This window comes from Lepidochelys kempii, chromosome 10, assembly GCF_965140285.1.
Source record: "Lepidochelys kempii isolate rLepKem1 chromosome 10, rLepKem1.hap1, whole genome shotgun sequence".
In the NCBI taxonomy this organism is placed as follows: Eukaryota; Metazoa; Chordata; order Testudines; family Cheloniidae; genus Lepidochelys; species Lepidochelys kempii.
The window spans coordinates 8,133,935-8,153,616 of NC_136389.1; the positions used below are offsets into that span (position 1 = coordinate 8,133,935).

At 40.1% G+C, this 19,682-nt stretch overlaps 1 protein-coding gene across 2 annotated transcripts; it reads left to right on the top strand.

Moving 5' to 3' along the window:
- Positions 1-14,140, top strand: COPS3 (COP9 signalosome subunit 3). 2 transcript variants are annotated; one of them, XM_073361851.1, is made up of 12 exons: positions 1-192; positions 3,618-3,747; positions 6,017-6,129; positions 6,225-6,274; positions 7,242-7,334; positions 8,108-8,287; positions 9,702-9,842; positions 10,780-10,953; positions 12,409-12,495; positions 12,895-13,008; positions 13,484-13,564; positions 13,814-14,140. In XM_073361851.1, exons 1-12 carry the CDS (start codon positions 138-140, stop codon positions 13,865-13,867), a joined length of 1,272 nt encoding a protein of 423 aa, XP_073217952.1. In that variant the 5' UTR covers positions 1-137; the 3' UTR covers positions 13,868-14,140. The 2 variants fall into 2 exon arrangements, with proteins under 2 accessions (XP_073217952.1, XP_073217955.1); XM_073361854.1 differs by lacking the exons at positions 1-192; positions 3,618-3,747 and having other exon boundaries at positions 6,106-6,129; positions 7,174-7,334.
- The last annotated feature ends 5,542 nt before the right edge of the window (positions 14,141-19,682 follow it).

A 19,682-nucleotide genomic window follows, 5' to 3' on the forward strand; every position in this document is an offset into this window, starting at 1 on the left:
CGGCCGCTGATTGGCTGGGTGGTGGCGGCGTCGCTCCGGAGCCTCCTTCCCGCGTCCCCCCGCCGCTCTCGGCTCGGGCCGCCTGCCCGCCCTCTCCACCACCCCGGAGAGCCGCGGCCGCGCCGAGAGCCGCCAAGATGGCGTCCGCCCTGGAGCAGTTCGTCAACAGCGTCCGGCAGCTCTCGGCCCAAGGTGACCGCGGGCGGGAGGACGGGGGAGCTGGGCTCAGCGGGAGCCTGGGCGCAGGCCGGGCAGCGGTTGGGGCTGGGCCTGGGCTTTGGCCACGGGGAAGGGGACCGGCACCGTGAGGGAGCGGGGCAGCTAAAACCCGGACTGAGCCGTGCGGAGAGCGCGGGGCCGCGAACGGCTGCCCGGGGCCCCGCCCTGCCCCGGGGGCGCAGGTGCAGCGCGGCGGCGGCGGCGCGAGCGAAGATGGGGCTCCATAGGCCCCGCCCCGGGGCTGGGGGTGAACGTGCGGGGCATGGGGGGTCGCCCCGGCTCCCGCGCTCCCTTCTGTCACGTGGCCCGGCCGGCGGGCCGGCCCTGTTCCTGCCCCGGAGCCTGCGGGGCCATGGTCGGGACTCTCCAAACTGGGTTTCAGATGGCTCGTGACCTCGGTTGCTTTTTGCCCTGCCTTCGTCTCACTTGGGGCAGCGTGGCTGGCATCTGTCGGAGTCTCGCCACCCCCTTTTCTCTTTAACTCATGAGGGGAAGGCTCTTCCTAAAAGATGCTCTCTCACTCCTCCACAAGCTGTGCGCTAGGTGGAGAAAGCATGTGGTGTAATTCTGCGTCCTGTGTTATACAGGAGGTCAGGCTAATCGTAAGGGCACGTGTTGGTCTTAAAGGCCAGAAATTTAGGAATTTTCTAGGGCAGCTGAGGAATAGAAGTTGACAGGTAAAACTCTTCTCATGTATTTGTTCTGTCAGTAGTATTTGGTCTAAATGGTGGTATTTGCTGGGTTCTAGTGTGGCACCGTTGCTACTTCTCACTGTTTTTTTTATCCCCTGGCTGCTCACTCTTTGGTATCTGTTGCTTGTTAGAGGGCCTGCAGATGAATAGGAAAGTAGCAGCCACTGACTGCTATTGCCAAAGTCTTTGGGCTCAAATCGGAACCTAGCTTACTGCAGTGCAACCTTAACCTTGGGACAAATATACAGTTAAAATGCTGCATCGGTGCAGCTGCACTGTTTTAATGAAGATCCTCTAAGCTGACACAAGAGAGCTATCCCGTTGGCATAGTTAATCCACCTCCCCAAGAGTCAGTAGCTATGTTGGTGGGAGAAGCTCCCCTGCTGAGATAGCACTGTCTACACAGGGGATTAGGTTGGTATAAATGTCACTCAGGAGTGTGGATTTTTCATACACCTGAGTGATGTAGTTATACTGATATAGATCTGTAGTGTAGACCAGACCTTAGTTTTGCAAATTAGGAAAGTACTCTTAACTCCAGATTTAGGTTATAGCTGTAATATATCAGCAAGCATCTAGATTGATGGTAGTGTGTCATTTTGAAATTTGATTTTATTGCACGGCTATTATGAAAAATCTGGCCTTTTACATGGGTGAAACACTGGAAAATAAAATGTAGCGAGTACCCAGTGTTTCCTTAATTGGCCTTTGGGGTATTGACTAGCTGACCTGTGGACTTTTCCATCCAAAGTATTGGGTTCTGACACTTACCTAGCGAGGCATATGATAAAAAATTGCTAGGATTACATATTGGAGCTTTCATAACTCTGTGTGCAGAAAGCCTTTTAATAACATAGTCTTTCTTAATTGCCTTTTCAAACCCAAATTTCTGCTTGTATTTACATAGAGCTTCAGTGCATATGTGTGCAAGTTCCTGAACTTTACTTTCATGTTTATTTTGTATGTCTACACTAGAAATGCTACCGCAGTATAGCTGCAGCATAAAAACTTACTACAGCCATGGAAGGGGTTCTTCTATCTCTGTAGTAAATAAACCTGTCGGTGTCTACGGACACTGGAGTTTAGGGCAGCCTAATTACGTCTCACGGGGTATGACATTTTTCACAGTTCTGAGTGTAGTTAAGCCGACCTAATGTAGATCAGCCCTTTGTTTCTCTATGTGGGATGTTCGTATCTTTGAAACAGGTCAACAATTGATGTTTTCTCATAAAATTTAAGCCCACTTTTGATCTCTTCAATGACTGAGTTATTTCTGGGTGGGGCTCAAACTTTCTTTTGATATATATTCTGTCAGTTATACTGTATAAAATTCAACTTGTTTAGAAATTTGGTCTTGTAGATTGCTTGATGGCTGGCAATATGCTGACGGAACAGATGCATTTTGATGTTTAATTGATCTAATAGGGGAAAGTTATCAAAATGGATCGTGTTTAGTAGTTGTACAGCATTATATAACTTCAGAGTGCTCTAATCCTCTTAATGATCCAGTAGGGTGGATATCTGTGTGAAGTAATAGCCCTAAGGCCATAGAGGGAGTCATTATTAGAGCTAAAATTACAGTTCAGGAGTTTCTGGTTTCCAGTCCTGCACTCAGACCATTAGACCACACCCCTCTCTCAAAGCTAAATTTTCATTTTCATCATTTAGCCTAATTTAGAGGAAAAGGTTAGAGAGAGAGAAGAACTATGTGTGTACCTCTTTCCCTTTTTATATATAGAGATTCAAAGATTCTAGGAGTTGAGGTTAGACCCTCAATGCGGTTTGTATCTAATCTGTCAGAATAGATAGTTGAACCAAGTCTGCTTCAGAGGACCACAGTTGATTTTAAAATCCAGTGTTTTTTTAAAAGATAAGTAAAAACAGTTTGAGGTACAGCATCTGCCTGTGATCCCTCTGTCTATTTTTGTAGGTTTAGCACACTCTTTCATTTGAAATGTTTTTCTCTTTCCCCATGCTATGCTGAATCTCCCAAGCAGTAAACTACAGATGACTGGATGTCATAATGTATGCACAAACTAAACTGGAAAAAATAGAGATTTTTCTCCAATCTCTTTTATCCTAGATGTTAAGCCTAAATTTTTTATACCACATACTGTACTTCAAAAGTGCTATGGACAAGGCTGAAAAAGCTGATCAGACATTCAAGAAGCTGAGGTCCAGGAGCAGCACCCTGATGAGAAGACTAGTTTCCTGGCACCTCAGCTTCTGAGAAGGTGGAGGATGCTGAGACTTCTACCAGGGTGCTGTCCATGGACAACTTTGTGGGGATGGACTTTCCATGTGTGTCTGTAAATGTGAAACTCCATTCCTGTAGCTTGGCAAAACTCTGAGCAGCTGCTGTGGCACTTAGTTCTCGCTGCAGACTCAAGAAAATGATACTGCATTGGATTACAGTCTGTTAATTTTTTAAAAGTTTTTTCTGAAGTTATAACAACTGGAAGCTCAATTTTTTTAAAAAATGAGAGCTTAAGCTATTGTGAGTCCCCTAGCCTGGGAGACTGGATTCCTGGGCTATTGCTAACAAGAACAAACTAGTAGGTTTGACTACTGCACTGAACAAAGTTGCTTCTTTAAAATAATCCTAGGAAAAAGCAAGGAAGTGTTAAATGGGGACATGCTGACTGTTTTAAGTAATTTTTATTTAGTGTTCTAACTTAATTTTGACAGTAGTATTTCATATTTCAGGGCAAATGACCCAGCTTTGTGAATTGATCAATAAAAGCGGGGAACTACTAGCAAAAAATCTCTCCCATCTGGATACAGTGCTTGGTGCCCTGGATGTGCAAGAACACTCCTTAGGGGTTCTTGCTGTTTTGTAAGTGATCCTTTCCTTTATTTAAAGGCTTAATTTACTTATAATTTCCAAAACTTCAGACTGTGTATGGTAATTGCTAGCCAAAATTATTACTGTTGGATACTTGCATTTTCACTGTGCTGTTGCCATACTGGTGCTTAATTTTTTTTTCTCATAGTGTACTTCCTTTTTACAAATAAAGTATTGACTTATGTGTGTTTTACTTTTTTGATATTATTCCAGTTCTGAAATTTGTAAAATGCCATGACAAACAGCTCCTAGGAAGGATTTTTTAATTATGAGCAACCTCTGTTACATGTAGAAGGTCTGCATAGATAATTACTTTTGCTCATGGGTTCAAAAAAAAAAATCAAATGGTTTTTAAGCTATGATGCATAAATGGGATATTAGCAAACTGGATTAATAACGTTAAGCAGAATGTCACTTCATACATGGAAAAGCATGGGCTGCTGTCTCAGTTTCTTAGCTAGCATTTATTCTGCCCATCTGGAAGGTCTCATTATCATGCAGGTTAAGAGAGCAGTTGAATTGTTGTAGGGGGTTAGGATATGGATGAGGTATGGAAAAATTGTGTGTAGGGAGTTGGAGCCATCTTTTGTTCCTGACATCACATAACTTCAAGGGAAGTGTCTTTACAAGTGGCACTACTGGGATTCTATAAAGTAACTTTGAAACAAAAATTTGATCTTCATCTGTTAGAAAACTAGCTTTTGTTGCAAATCTCATTTTGACAAAAATATAATACCATAAGTACTAGTACATACAGTACTTCACTTTGTACTGGATTTTATGCAAGTTGGATCCCAAAAACGCATTACAAAATTCTAAAAAAGCACACCATCTTTGTCATGCTTCACCAATGTTGAAAACATGGGGTGACTAAATTAAAACATTTAGTTTTTAAAAACAAATAAGGGGAGAAAGGGCAACTGTCAGTAAGAGGAGATGTTTAAATGATGAGATTTGAATGGATGGATTCATTGAGTCAGAAGTACAGGAAAATAGTGCAAGTCTTCCACACTGTAGCTTCTGTTTGGAACAAACAGTGGAAAGACTTTGTGAAGGGACAAGAGGAATAGCAAGTATGTTAGTAGCCATCCACGACAAGTAAATGAAGTTTAAGAATATAGGCAGTTTTAAACTACACCCTAAAATAAATGGGCAGTAAGTGGAGTCGGAATATGTGCTTGGAGATTTTCAGGATACGGCTTCCCAGGGATGTTGGAATTTGAGGAGGCCATACAGTAGGCCAGGATTTTCAGCAGTCAAGGAGAAGTGTGCTGAATGCGTGGATGAGGATTTCAGTGGAGGTATAGTCAAGACAGTGTCATCATGGGCAGTGTTTTGGAGGTAGTGATATACAAATTTACAGACTTAGGATGACAGAGTTCAGGGTCAAAAAGGAGCAGAGGAGATGAGAGGAATTTGAATGCTTCTCAAGAAACACACTCTGAACATTTTAGTTGAGTAGGAACCACAAACGTACTTAAGACATAGCGAGAAAGCAATAAAGAACCACCATCAGAGGGGTACAGTACCAATAGTACTTCAATATTTCTAAGGTTAATGGGAAGTACTTATGAAGGACTAATGTGATGGTTTGTTCTTGGTGTAGTGGAGGGAATACAAAACCATTAAGAAGACTTCTGCTCTCAAAAAAAATAAACTTAAGCAACATATAGCTTGAAAAAGTAAATTGACGTGTCTATAAAAAAAGTGCTGATTGACTAAGTGTAAACTTTTTTATTTATATGTGTCTTTAGGGTGGGGAAGAATGTGAGGGGAGTGGGAATGTGTGATGCAGTTTTTTGGTTGGGTTTTGTTTAGGTTTGCTCTATTACAGTATTCTTCATGCTATTTAAAGTTACTACTTCACATGCTGTAACATGCTCTGTAGTGAAAGTTTGCATAAGACTCTGCATGGAGGTGAGGGTTTTTTAATCACATTTTCAAATACCAGTGTAGTTGTCAGATGTATGCCTTTTAATGTGTTTAAGATGTTTTTACTCTTCTCAGCTGAGACAGCATACTTGCAAAGTTTAGTTCTGTAAAGCATGGACTCTTTGTTTGTCAGGATACTTAAGCTTGGATTATAAGGTTTTAGTCTGCCAAACTAAAAAAAGTCCACAATATGCACTTTGGGCCAAGTCTGCAATTAGCTCCACACAGTTGAAGAAGTTTACCTGCCCCATGCAGAGATAATTTCAGGGTGATGCCTTAGTTTTTAATTTACAGAAACTAAGTGTTTAATTTTTTGATTTGTTTTTAGGTTTGTGAAGTTTTCTATGCCAAGTGTCCCTGATTTCGAAACATTATTCTCGCAGGTCCAGCTTTTTATCAGCACTTGTAATGGGGAGCACATTAGATATGCAACAGACACTTGTAAGTGAACTTTCAATTTGTTCTGTACACCTACATAATCTAAATTTGGTATAGTTGGTATTTGTGATTTTCACTTTTTTTATTGTTGTATCTAGTTGCTGGCCTCTGCCACCAGTTAACAAATGCCCTTGTGGAAAGAAAACAGGTAAGCAGATGTCACCTAGTAGAAATAAGTAGACTATATATCCAAGTTCTTTAGTTTGTTCATAGTAGACTTAGTGTCTCATTTTGAGATTTGTTGCTAATTCCTCATTAAGAACGTTTCTATGCAGATTCTTGCTCCTGTGTGTACAGGAAGGTAATGGCTCCAAAACTAGATTTTAAAAAGGGTTATTTCAGAGAGATCCTAAAAGGAAGAAAATACCATTAATTCTTTAGAGCACTGGCAAATAAACCATGATATGGAACATACGCAAAATAGGAAATTACTGTGCTCACTAACTTTTGATGGAGCTGAAATTCTCTAGACAATATACAAAAATAAGTGATTGTACCAAAATAATTGGTACTGGTAAGTCAGTTGTCACTGCCTTCAGCGTTATCTTCACATAAGCCTACCACCTGAGTAGGTGTCTTAAAATATACAACAAACTGTGATGACTGTTTAGAGTGGACTGACGAAACACAAAGCTTTGAGAATCACATCTGTAAGGTTAAGAAGTTAGCTTTCTAGTCACTTTATTATTTTTTAAAGTCAGAAAATAGGGTTGAAGCCAGGTTCTGCTCCAAATGAAACTAATTGGAAGTTTTGCTTTTGACTTCAGTGTGAACAGGGTCATGTTTTGGTGTTGTGAGGATTAGGTCTTTGAGAATGTAATTTTCTAGTATTTTAACCATATAATGTGCTCTTAATAGAATTGTCTTTTTGAAGCAGAAATGCTAAATTTTAGTAGTCCATCAAGAGAAGCAAACCAAGGCTAGTTAATAGCCAAGAATAATTTTATCTCTTAAGAAGGGACTGCAGTATCCTACAAGGAAGGGGGAACCTCAGAGTAATTGTTACTAAATGTAACCTATCAATTAGTGTTATTTTTCATTTGTAAGTGTCAACATAAGATCCAATGTGCTGCCAACTATGAGAAATTATCTGAAAGAGATGTAATTTCTGACAGCCCCTGCGAGGAATTGGCATTCTCAGACAAGCCATAGACAAGATGCAGATGAACACAAACCAGCTGACCTCAATACATGCTGATCTCTGCCAGGTAAAAGGTTATATCAGGCTAATACCAAGAATAAAAATTTTAAATTGGCCCAATCCCTTTGTGCAGTGGGTGAATATGTGCTTCATCCTTCTGAAATGGAGGAATGAGTACAAGTATAGTGGGTTTTATGATGGTAGTAAACCATAAGATATGCTGATGTTTTAATATTTGAAATCATTAGAATGGGATTTGTAGAGGATCCTCTTAGATCCTTCATTTTGTTGCCCTCCATCACTTCTGAAAGTCTGGATGGTGGTGATCCTTCCTTTTGCTGAGGAGGGCAACACACAGCTCCTTCCAGAGCCAGATATTGTTGAGTGTTATCCAGAGTAGATTTGCTCAACAATGGCATGAGGCATTTGCACGTCTCTTCCAACCTCTCTGGGCTGAATTTTCTGTTTTTGCATTGCTCTTAGCTCCTGGGGCACAGGGCCTGAACTGGGATTATCACATGTGGCACTTTGTGCTGCCAGCAGGCTAGCTTGTGTGGAATGTTTCAGGCAGTTTTGCAAATTAGGGTGGAGTTATTTTAATATAATTTGTAACAGCTCATCAGTGGTGTTGGTAGATCTTGCAATGTCATAATGGTTATGACCAGCCTATAGTAAAACACTACTGGAATTGCACCATTTCCTAGATTGTGTTGCTACTTGCATTTTTGCAGTAAAGTGCATTAAGATTAATAAATGGTACTAAACTGAATTTTAGTTACTGTTTTTTTTAAGATGGAATAGAGGTGTCTGGTCATGTAACCCTGGTTTATTTTCTTGTAGCTCTGTTTGTTAGCAAAATGCTTTAAACCTGCCCTCCCATATCTAGACGTGGACATGATGGATATTTGTAAAGAGAATGGGGCATATGATGCGAAGCATTTTTTATGTTACTACTACTATGGTGGGATGATATACACTGGGCTAAAGAACTTCGAAAGAGCGCTCTACTTTTACGAACAGGTAACTTTCTCTGAATCAAAAGCCGGTGGGAAGATCAGGAATGTGATAGGTTGAAAGTCCAAAACTGTGTGTATAGGGTTTTTAAACTTGCCAAAAAGATCAGTTATGGCTCTTTTCATAAGAGAAGGTATTAGAGTCTTTGATTCTTATTTTTGTACTTCTACTTGCGTTAAATATACCTATCCTGGCGTTCTATACTGCTGCTCATCACCATAGTATTTGAGGGCCTTCCATATATATACTTCACTGCTGCTATTTTATGTCTGTGCACCACATATAGTTACCTAGCAAATCTAAGTTAGATGTGTTTTCAGTTACTCTAGGATTTTGCTATATCCTTTTCTGCTTAAATCAGGGCTGTATAGGAAAAAAAATTTGTGTGGCTGCAAATAATGGTCCATTGTGCATTTCCAGCCAAAAATCCAAGTGTTACTGCACCACAGAACCTCTCAAGGGATCTGGTTACATGCCTACAAGATCATATGACTGAGCCTGGCTATCAAATGCTTGTGTTGCTTTTTATCTCCTTTTAAACTTTCTTGGATTGCCATTTGTTTCTTATTTCGTAGCGGATGGCAACAATTCACAGGCTGACTTTCATAAACATGTATGAGGATTTAAAATCACATGCTAACGTCAAGAAAAATCAGTTTAGGGGTTTCAGGTAGTACATCTGCCCCTGAAACCATGACTAATTTTTGGTATTTGCTGTCACTCTTGTTTTTCTACTTATTTGTAAATGGTTTGTTTTTCTTCTGATTTCTGCGTGAAAGACCCACAAATGGGAAATTCTGTAGACGACAAATGCTGTCAAATGCACAAAGTAAACTTTTTTTCCTGCTCTTTTGGTAATTTAGGTGTTCTAGCAGGGGTAAAACCTTGAGACAAAAGGAATTTAACTTTCCCTCTAACCTTTTTTAGTACTCTTGAATTTAAATGATTTTCTGTACAAACAAATGATCTAAAGCTTTTCAAAACTTTAGTACGTCTTTGTAATGGATAAAAATCTTATGGAAAATGACCAAACTACCTTCAGTAGCCAGCCCCTTCTTCAAGTAATTTCTTCAAAGGCTCCCAAAGGTTTCAAGTACAATTCTTGATCTGTACTTAAAGCCCACCACTACTAAATGAAAATTTTTTGTTTTGACCCTTGTGGGGTCATTTTAAGACCAGTTTCACTGTACAAAATGTTATGCTGTGGTTTTGAGCAGCTGGTCGAGAAGTTGCTTTTTAGGCTTTTCTGAGTGATTCTTACTAAACTAACTTCCATTTTCATAGAGCCTAACACACACTGGTGAATTACATGTTCCATCACATCCCTTTTACATATGGAGTTTTAAATCTAGAAATGAGTGTCACTGGCATAAACCTTATTAAATATCCTTTTTTATTCCCATCCCTTTCTCTTGCTTAGGCAATAACTACTCCAGCCATGGCAGTCAGTCATATTATGTTGGAATCGTATAAAAAGTACATTCTAGTTTCTTTGATACTACTTGGCAAAGTTCAACAGCTACCAAAGTACACCTCTCAGATAGTGGGTAGATTCATTAAGGTAAGTGTGATTTTTTTTTTTCCGTTTGTTTGTTTTTTGGGGGGTTTTTTTTCTTCAAAAGACAATTGAACAATAACCTGGACTATACATTCAGAATAAAAAGTTGCAATGTTTGCCAAGAATCTGTCTTCCTTGGATCTTTTATGCAGTTCTGTTTACTGTTCTAGATTATTGGAAATGTTAGAAACAAATGTCATTTGGGCTTGTGCCTGTTTGTAAGTCACAAAAAAGGCATGGCTAGAAAGTGATTGCATGCCTTCTCAGTTTATATATAAAAATAAAACATAGGCACTTTTGATTATGTTGCAACACAGCTTTTACATCTTAAATGGAAATGGATTCCAGACAAAAGAATAAACTGGCTTCACATTTATCAATCTGACATCTTAGTAATGCGCTTGGTGAACTCACTAGCCTTCTACTTTTGTTAGATAGTAAGCAAGACTCCTTAGGTTTCCCATTAGCTCCCGTTAGCAGTGTCCATGTCCTGAAACACAACAAAACCCTCTAGTTTCACATAGCTGATCTCTACTTGAATCTCAGGAATGCCATACTGAATAATTCAGTTTATTGTGCAGAGATTCTAAAAAAGGCCCTAAGCGGGATCTGACCCCCTTGGCTTTAATTTGGGTAGAATGCAAAGACAGTCCCTGCCTCAAGGAGCCTACAGCCTGACTGTTATGCTTTTGATATACGAGCAGGTGTTTGAGAGCTAGGTTGAAACCACCAAACTTGTGTTCTACATGTTTTAAATCTAGATCTTCAGAGGTGAAAGTCTAGTGCATTAATCCACTGGGGGACTTGAGCCCCTTTTAAAAAAAAGTTTTATGGTGTTGATCATAAGAGTGGCTTAAATAACTTTCAGTGCAAAACTATTAAATAGACTGTTGTAAGACTGAATTCCATATGCATTAAAAATCTGTTTTTCTATTTGCAGCCCCTTAGTAATGCGTACCATGAATTAGCACAAGTTTATTCAACCAATAAACCATCGGAGCTCCGAAACTTGGTCAACAAACATAGTGAAACATTCACCAGAGATAACAATATGGGGCTGGTTAAGCAGTGCTTGTCATCTCTTTATAAAAAGAATATACAGAGGTTAACCAAGGTAAGGTGCAGGTTTTCTTTTGGCATCAGTCATCCAGGCATTCTGCATTTAGCACACTATATCTGGAAGGGCTAATCTAAAAATAGTCTTGTATGTATATAACATTGTGATAGGCTCAATAGTACATTGATTATGTCTGTAATAGTCACTTTAAAAAGTAATTGCATTGTTTAGTAAATGTATCTGTTGAATATAGTGCTACTGAAGTGAAAATGATCTATATAATGAGCTAGTAAAATTAACCATATTTTAAATAAAGGTGAATGTGTATTTTTGTATGAGGAATACAAAAACTCTGGATACAGAAGTAGGGGGCCTCTTTGCTTCTGTATTACATGTATAGATTCAGTTGCCTGCCTCCTTCTTATGCCGAAGCTTCCAGACCTTGCAGTAAACTGGTGTACTACCATGGAAGTCAATAGGCCGTGCTGACTTATTTATATCAACTGAGAATTTGCCCACAACTTTTATATGTAGCCAAAGAAGTCAGTAAAGATGCCCCCCGGTACCTTCAGTTTTCCAGTCTTCTGTGGGAAACTGAACTTTACAACTTCATCTGAATTCTGGAGTAGGAAAGAAGGGTGGGACTGTCCAGTGGCAGAAGAATTGGGAAAGAAGTGGGGTCAGTTACACATGCAACTAAGTAGAGATCAGAGTGGTTCCTAGAGGTGATCAGGGAAAGTTAAGATACTCTTTTGCTTAAATTAACTCAAATGGTGTGTGCCGCAGGCATATAATGTTCAGTAAAACCTCAGATACGAACACCATAGTTATGAACTACCAGTCAACCACACACCTCATTTGGAACCGGAAGTACACAATCAGGCAGCAGCAAAGACTGGGAAAAAAAGCAAGTACAATACTGTGTTAAATGTAAACTACTACAAAAATAAAGGGAAAGCAGCATTTGTCTTCTGCATAGTAAAGGTTCAAAGCTGTATTTAGTTACTGTTCAGTTGTTAACTTTTGAAAACAAACATGATGTTTTGTTCAGAGTTACCAACAACCTCCATTCCTGAGGTGTTCATAACTCTGAGGTTCTACTGTAATAGGATTATTTGGGAAATGGACTACAGAATTAAAACAATGGATACGTCTCTTGAAAGAAATAGCTGTGTTAGTCTGGCAGAGAACTTTCATGGGGGAAAAAGGAAGCTTGACATCACCTAGGCTTCCTTTAGGAAGGAAAGAATTATAAACACAGCATTCTGGTAACAGTCACCCAGTTGTGCACATACGTGCACCTAGCAATATAAAACATCGGTTTCCATGAAGAAATTACTCAAGTATTTCCATGATACTCTTGTACTGCCTGCCTATTCTGCATGTTCACACCATTATTAGTCAACAGATCAATTTAAAAAATGCAGTTAGTTATGTAGTCCATAAAGAACTCATAGGAACAGCAGCTGGTGGCTTCAGATTATAATGGTTTGCCATGCTTCTAACTTTCAGACATTTTTAACCCTGTCATTACAAGATATGGCAAGTAGAGTGCAGCTATCGGGGCCCCAGGAAGCAGAAAAATATGTCCTTCACATGGTAAGGAATGTTACTTGACTAAAGTGGCTTTTAATTACAAAACGGACCCAAATCACTTTAAGGACTATAATTGGTTAATATTCTGATGTGACCAGTCAATATTTATTTAGCAGTGGCAATCCCTGATTTTTTTAAGTTGCCACCTCCTGCCCAAAAACGTCTGAACTGTTTTAATCCAAACCAAACGTCGGTAGTGCCTGTCTTTTATACTAGAATGATGTACGCTCCTCTGTTTGGAATAGACTGTTGGGAAGGAAGAACCAAGACTGATGATTACATTTTAAAATATATTTAAGATCAGTGTTTGAATCATCACTGTAGGTTATCTAAATTTTTTTTTTTTTTACTCTTCCGTATTCAGGTTAATCTTTGTATTACAAACTGTTTCACCTCTTTCAGATAGAAGACGGTGAAATCTTTGCAAGTATTAATCAGAAAGATGGTATGGTCTGTTTCCATGATAATCCTGAAAAATATAACAATCCGGCTATGCTTCATAACATTGATCAGGAGGTAAATAACATTTAATACATTCTTGCTATTGCCTTCAAAATCTAATAATGGTGTTATAAGGAGAGATTTTGTGATACATTCACTTCTTGAATAGGTGGAAGCCAGGTGCTTTAAAAGGTGAAGTACCTCAATATAGCAGAAATGCAGGGCTATGAAATTATTCTGCTGTTTGTAGCAACTAGGTTGTAGTCATTTACCATCTCTACTAGGCAATTACTGTCAGTGCTGAGTTGCCTATTGTACATTAGGCACAAGCTGAGGCATGCCAGCACTTTGACCCCATAATATTGACTATGTGAAGTCAATAGGATTGACTGAGTTAAATACTAGAAAAATTACTCTTCTATTTAAAAATCTTGTTCATCTGTAACATTGGCTACCAAATGCTTGCTTTTCATTAGCTCATGACACATCTGAGCCATAAATGGACTTGGACAAACTAATCAACTTGCTGTTTTCAACATGCCTTTCTCAGATGCTGAAGTGTATAGAGCTTGACGAACGACTGAAAGCCATGGATCAAGAGATCACTGTGAACCCTCAGTTTGTGCAGAAGGTAACTGACATAAGGTCTTTCACAGAGAATGTATACTGAACTTAAGAATCTAAATAAAGTCAGATGTGGAAAGTGGGTAAACACCACACATGGTGAGCACTGTGCAAAAAGTGAGAGTGCAGGTTCTTTTATGTCTACTTTATTTTCCTGTCTCTTCTTGTGATTAGACGTTTTAGAATTATTCTTAGGATGAAAATAAATCTCCGGGAAAGAATTTTTACAGAATTAACTTCTCTTCTTCCCTTACAGAGTATGGGCTCTCAAGAAGATGATTCAGGAAACAAACCTTCAAGTTATTCTTGAAATTAACATTGGCCACTATTCTGTTTTAAAGTAAAAGCTAAAGAAAACTACCTTTTGGACTGGGCATTGAAAAGTCCTATGAAGAGAGCAGAGAACTGAGGCTTTCACCTGGACATATAGAAAATAAAATGACACCTTCTCAGTACTGTATGATTTCAAAAATATTCTCTGCAAAGAAAGGAAATCTCAAAGAAATTTTAAAGTCTGTTGTGGATTTATTTATCTTCAGATTAACATCGTTAATGCATTAAATAATCTTCCTTTTGTTTTAAATGGTTTGAATGTTGCTGTTTCTGTAGCAGTCCTTTTTCCTCTCCTACAAAATTTGTTTAAAGTGTGTTTGTTCAGGGAAGAATACAAACAAGTATGGGTCACTTATACAAGACAATTATTAGTTCATTATTTGAAAGCATTTTGGACTCAGTTTGCTCTATAAATACAGATTTATTTATCATATGTATAGAAAAAGTAATTTACTTTATTTAAGAGTAACAATTTTTGTAAACTTACATTCTGTCCCTACCCAATCCAGCTGTCTATTAAGTGATTAAATATAAACCCTCTTCATCCCAAAAGGCTGAGAATATTACCAAAGCATTCCAGTGCTGGTATGGAATTAGAATGTGGCATTAGCTGGCTCTGCTGCAGAGTGCAAAAGGCTGTAGGGTCCTCTATATATGACAACTACTTATTTTATGGGAGTAATTTAAACACTAGTGGTAGGATTAATGTCCTTCAATATTAATGGAATATTCTTGCAATCAGATGAAAATTTCTAGAGCTAAACAAAAGGGTATCTTTAAAACCTGGTTTTTGTGGGGCAAGACGAAGGTGAAGTCCAGTTTGCATTGAAAAGAACTCTAGTGGCTCAAGACTACATAGCCTGACATAAAGGCGCTTTTAAAACAGCCTGGAACTTGGCTGTATGTGAATTCAGTTTAAGTACAGAAGGTACTATAGAGCTACTCTTGAGGCTTACCTCTCTGTGGCACTTTTAACACACTACTAATATAAAAGCAGACTTGTCATATGGAGGTAATGTATGCTGGAATAGTGTTCTTCAGTGTGAAATCCAAGGATTCATTTCAACCATAGATGCTTTGTTGAATTATTTAAGTAGTTTACCCATTGAATCAACAGGTTGGCTGTTAGTTTTGCAGTTTTTGTATATCTGAAGCTTCTCACTGTTAAGAGAGCACTTTTGAAACAGTTTCTGTCACTGCTGCCCTCCTGCTGTCAGACATAAACATGTCCCTGAGTCAGATTTTTCAGAATTGCTCAGCATCCCACAGTGCCCACTTAGGTATCTCCATGGGAGTTGCTGAGTGCTGAGCACCACTGAAGGCCCGCTTCCATGCGAGACTACTGTGGGGCTATGGAGCAGCTGTGCTTCTAACGCTGATATTGGGAACTGCTTTTAAAGAGCTCTAAATCTAGCAGAGCCGCCTTTGACAGAGAGATGCCCTCTCCAGTAAAAGGAAAAATGATGCCCAAGCTCGTCTGTGGCTGGTGTAGGAGTGGTGTTTAAAACTGTTACCCCAAATAGCTTGCTCCGTTATTTTGCATGTCTACCCAGCCAAAAGCAAACAAAAACACAAACAGACCCTACAACAGCGAATCTCAGAGCCCAGGTCTAAAGGTTCGGGCTCATGCTACTGAGCTAAAAATAGCTGTCTAGAGGTTCCAGCTTGAGCTGTGAAATCCACCCCCCTTAGCAGGTTTCAACGGCCCAAGCCAGAACATCTGCACAGCTATTCTTAGCATGGGACCCAGACTCTATACCTGGGCCCTGAGACTCACTGCAGCAGGGTATATTCTTTTCCAGTGTAGACATATCCTTGGATGTGCTGCTTCCCATCATAGAACAGCTTCTATACTGAAGGCAGCTTTCACACCTAACCTTACAGCAAGTCCTTGTTTCATACGTTGCCTTGCCACACTTGTAATTAGTAAAGATTTGTGATTTTAAGTCTTAGACTCAGATTTTTAAAGACACTTGGACATGATGGCGGTCAGCCTTACAATGCCTAAACTGAGTGAGGAGCCTACATCTCATTTTGAAAAGGGCTTTATGCACTTGAATCCAAATGGGATTTGGGCTTCTAAATTGAACACTGCTACACCTAAATACGTTTACAAATCTGGGCCTTGCTCCTTCCCAACCTTCTCTCCTGTTTAATCCTGCAGCGATTTTAAATGCTGAATGTGCCATCCTGTTTGGTGCTCTAGAAATATCTTAAATAAAAGATTGGTAGCACTGCAGGTTCAAGTGAGAAGCTGGGTTGTGAAAGAGTCCTTCATTATGTGCAGCCACCACACAACAGATACAGAAGATGACTAACCACAAACTACAGCTTATACAAACATATGAAAAGGCCCCCTTTCACATAGAAGAATCATTTAAAAACATGGCATAGGAAGTGAATATAACCAAGCATTTTAATAGTTTAAAAACCCCCATCAACCTTCATAAGTGATAGTTCAACTGCCCAATTTTAAACTGTTCCTATTTGTGCTTTTGTGGACTTGTCTCAAATAACTGTCAACAAACTACTTAGCTTAATATAGTACCACTGAGCAAACTAGTGTTAGTCATGCAGTTGATTTGATACAGCTGCTTGTTAACAGTTGTATAATTTGCATTTTTTGTCTTCATGCTGGTCAAATAAGCAACATGAACAAGTTTAAAGGGTGGTGTAAACACACCTATAAAATTTCCAAGTTATATAGTCCTTGTTTTATGCTACAGTATTCTAGTGTTCTAAATCTTTAAAAGATGTGTTGAGATATTCAAAGCCAGCTGGCAGGTTTAGCCACACGGTTCCAATGAGAATTGACAGAAGTTGTGTGGATGAATCCTCTAGTTGACTTTGAAAATTGTAATCAAGATCCCAGCTCATTAGTGCTTACCATCTAACATGAGCCATAGTGCCCCAAGACAGGGACAGTTGGAAGCGCTGAAGTAGGACAAGAGTGGCAACAGGCTAGGGTGACTCAGTTCTGGCATCTGTACATCTTCTGGGACTGTTGCAAATAACGTTTTGTAGGTTTTCAACAAATTAACTCCTTGCATTGCTTTCATCTGACCTGGTCATTGAAAGGTGCAGAACAGTTCAGACCCCAGTGAGGGACTGGAAGCTTTGCCACCACTTAAGCCTTCTGGATTTAAATAGTATTTTAGGGGAAAACACATGCTTAAACTTAACATTGCGTGCTACGCTCAACTGAATTTAAAATCTCAAAAATCCTGTGGCCCCAATCTTCGTGTCATAAGTGCCCACAAGATGCATCCACAAACTATTAGATGCATGTACAGTGAAATAAACCTAATACATACTTTGGTGCATCTAGTTTGCAATTGTACTTCAATTTGTTGAGGGTAAGCTATACCCTTCCTTAAAACAACTTGCAGCTACAGTTTCTAGCCACAGGGTGGGGCCTTTCATTCAGATGTTTAACAGAGGCTGAAATAGTTGAGAAAGGGCCAGAAGTTGCTTCTGGATATCTTCCTGTAATATTAGTGCCATTTTTAAGGAGCACTGCAGCATAACCAGGTCACTGAGCTTTTCACACACACAGTATACTTGCCATTGCTCCAGGTGCTGCTGCCTGACCAAAATTGCTGCTTTCTGCACACCTCTCCCCTCCTTTTAGTAGGGTACAATTGTGACTCATTTCTTGTGTTGTCATAGGTTATCTGTATAACTTAAGAAATGTGGTTTGCTGCATGGCCAGAATGGCTGAGAAGGTTAGTCCTGAGAAGTTGTTTAAATGTAGTATTGAAAAATAAAGATCACAAACAGAAGTGTAACTCTTTTAAGTTTGTCTTACATATACTACGCCTGCCCTATAATAGTGAGATGTTAGCTGAGGCTTCGAATTGGCTACATTACAGCTTTTTGGGGTTTTCCTCCACATTTTTTAGCAATGTTAACCCTGTCCAGGAGCTGTAATGCTGTCTAGAGTGACACTATACATCTTCCAATGCATTGTGCTTTAGTCAGGAGTTTGTATAGTGATTGGCAAAGGCGCAAAGTTCATGCTGCATCTCTTGTAGAAATGGAAGATGCTTGGTGCACGGGCATTTGCCTATGGGGGTTGGAGGGAATTCCTACACCTTCCTCTCAAACGTCTGGAGCAGGCCACTGTTGGAGGCAAGATGCTGAATTTGATGGACCTCAGAGCCGAACCAGAATGCAAATTTCTATGTTTAGCATATGTGAAGTCTTATGTGGTGGTTTTATATGTAAAGGCTTGGAACATTGGTTATCAGCACTAGCCTGTGTTGCATAATCTTCAATGGGAGCATTTGGCTGGGTGCACAATGTAGTAAGATCTCATCCCATGGGCAAGGTAGTGATTGACAGGTACGGGGAGTGTCATTTGGTTCAAAACCGTCTAGAAAATCATAATTTCAATGGTGTCGCCAGCTGCAGCAAGACGAGGGGACTTGCTCTTTGCACCCCACCCCTCCCATTTCCAGGTCCTTCAGTTGGGTTTCTGAGGACATCGTATTGTTCAAAAGCCCTCCTCCCACAAACGCGATGGCACCAAACATGACAAGGCTAGATCAATTATGTAGATATATATTTGAGAAAATGTTTTAAAATAATCTGTTTTTAATTATAGTTTAACACAGGGATGCATTGCTTATATTAAAAAAAAACAACCCACTGATCTTTGATAATCCTAGGGAGGTTTGCATTAACTTCTACATGTCAAGGCTATGATGTAGCCATGTCAGTCCCAGGATATTAGAGACACAACATACTTCTGCAAGTGTCACAATGTTGGTCTTCAAATGGTAAATTTGGCATATGAATGCCTTCCAGTAAGATTATTTGGTCTTTCCAGCCAACCTTCCAGTAGTATCACAGCTTGAAGAGGCATGGGTATCTTGCAGTGCAGTGGCTTTCAATAGTCTGAGTGATAGCAACACGTCTCTGGAATGGACAGTGATTCTGTTCCCCAGCAGCAGCCACAAAAACAGAATTGAATTGGGTAAAATCTCACAGACAGCATTAGAACAGCTTGTCTTATGCAAAAATCCAGAGCTCAGTAGCATCTCTCTCTGTTGCATTGATGGCATGCAAGATAATTTTCACGTCAGCCCCATGCAGCTGGCCCTGGGGACACCCTGCGCAGCGGTCCCAAGTGGTGGTGGGAGCAACCACAGCTCGGCAGCTCCCACCAGCGGGTGATCCCTGGCAGTTGGTGCCACACTGGCCCTGGTGCCCCTCTCCCCCAACAGCGGTCCTGGGGCCTGCCGGAGCGGCTGCTGCTACTGGCCCAGCCGCCCCCCACTCCTGAGCAGCAGCCCCCCAGAATGCCCCCTGAACAGGGCGCTCCTCTGAGCAGTGCCCCCCCAGCTCCCCTCCAGCAGTGGTCCCCCAAAATTTAGCCAGGGTATTTATACTATAAGTCATGTGTAAATTTTTGTTTATTGCCTGTGACCTGTCCATGGCTTTTACCAAAAATACCCGTGACTAAATCGTAGCCTTAACGATGGGAAATCAACTTGAAATACTCCTTCCATTTACAGTAACCTGTAACATTCCGAAAATTAACCAGGTACCACGTTCTGTGCCTTAACAAATACAGCTGGTCAACAGTCACCCTTTAACTGTGTGAGGGCTGCATGTTTGAGGTGCCTGGGTCAAAGTACAACGTTAAAAAAAATGTTTTTTTTAAAAGACACTTTCGTGATTGTTTGTACACAACTGTTCTAGGTTGGGCAGGGCGGGTACCCCGTTGTTCGTGGGCGAGGATACCCCCATTTGTCTTCACCCATTTCTTCAGCCTTCCCAGTGCCCCT

Coding starts and splice junctions, on each gene's coding strand:
- COPS3 (XM_073361851.1), top strand. CDS start 138: ATGGCGTCCGCCCTGGAGCAGTTCGTCAACAGCGTCCGGCAGCTCTCG. Junction 7,335..8,107: donor TACATGCTGATCTCTGCCAG/GTAAAAGGTTAT, acceptor ATTTTCTTGTAG/CTCTGTTTGTTAGCAAAATG. Junction 13,565..13,813: donor ACCCTCAGTTTGTGCAGAAG/GTAACTGACATA, acceptor CTTCCCTTACAG/AGTATGGGCTCTCAAGAAGA.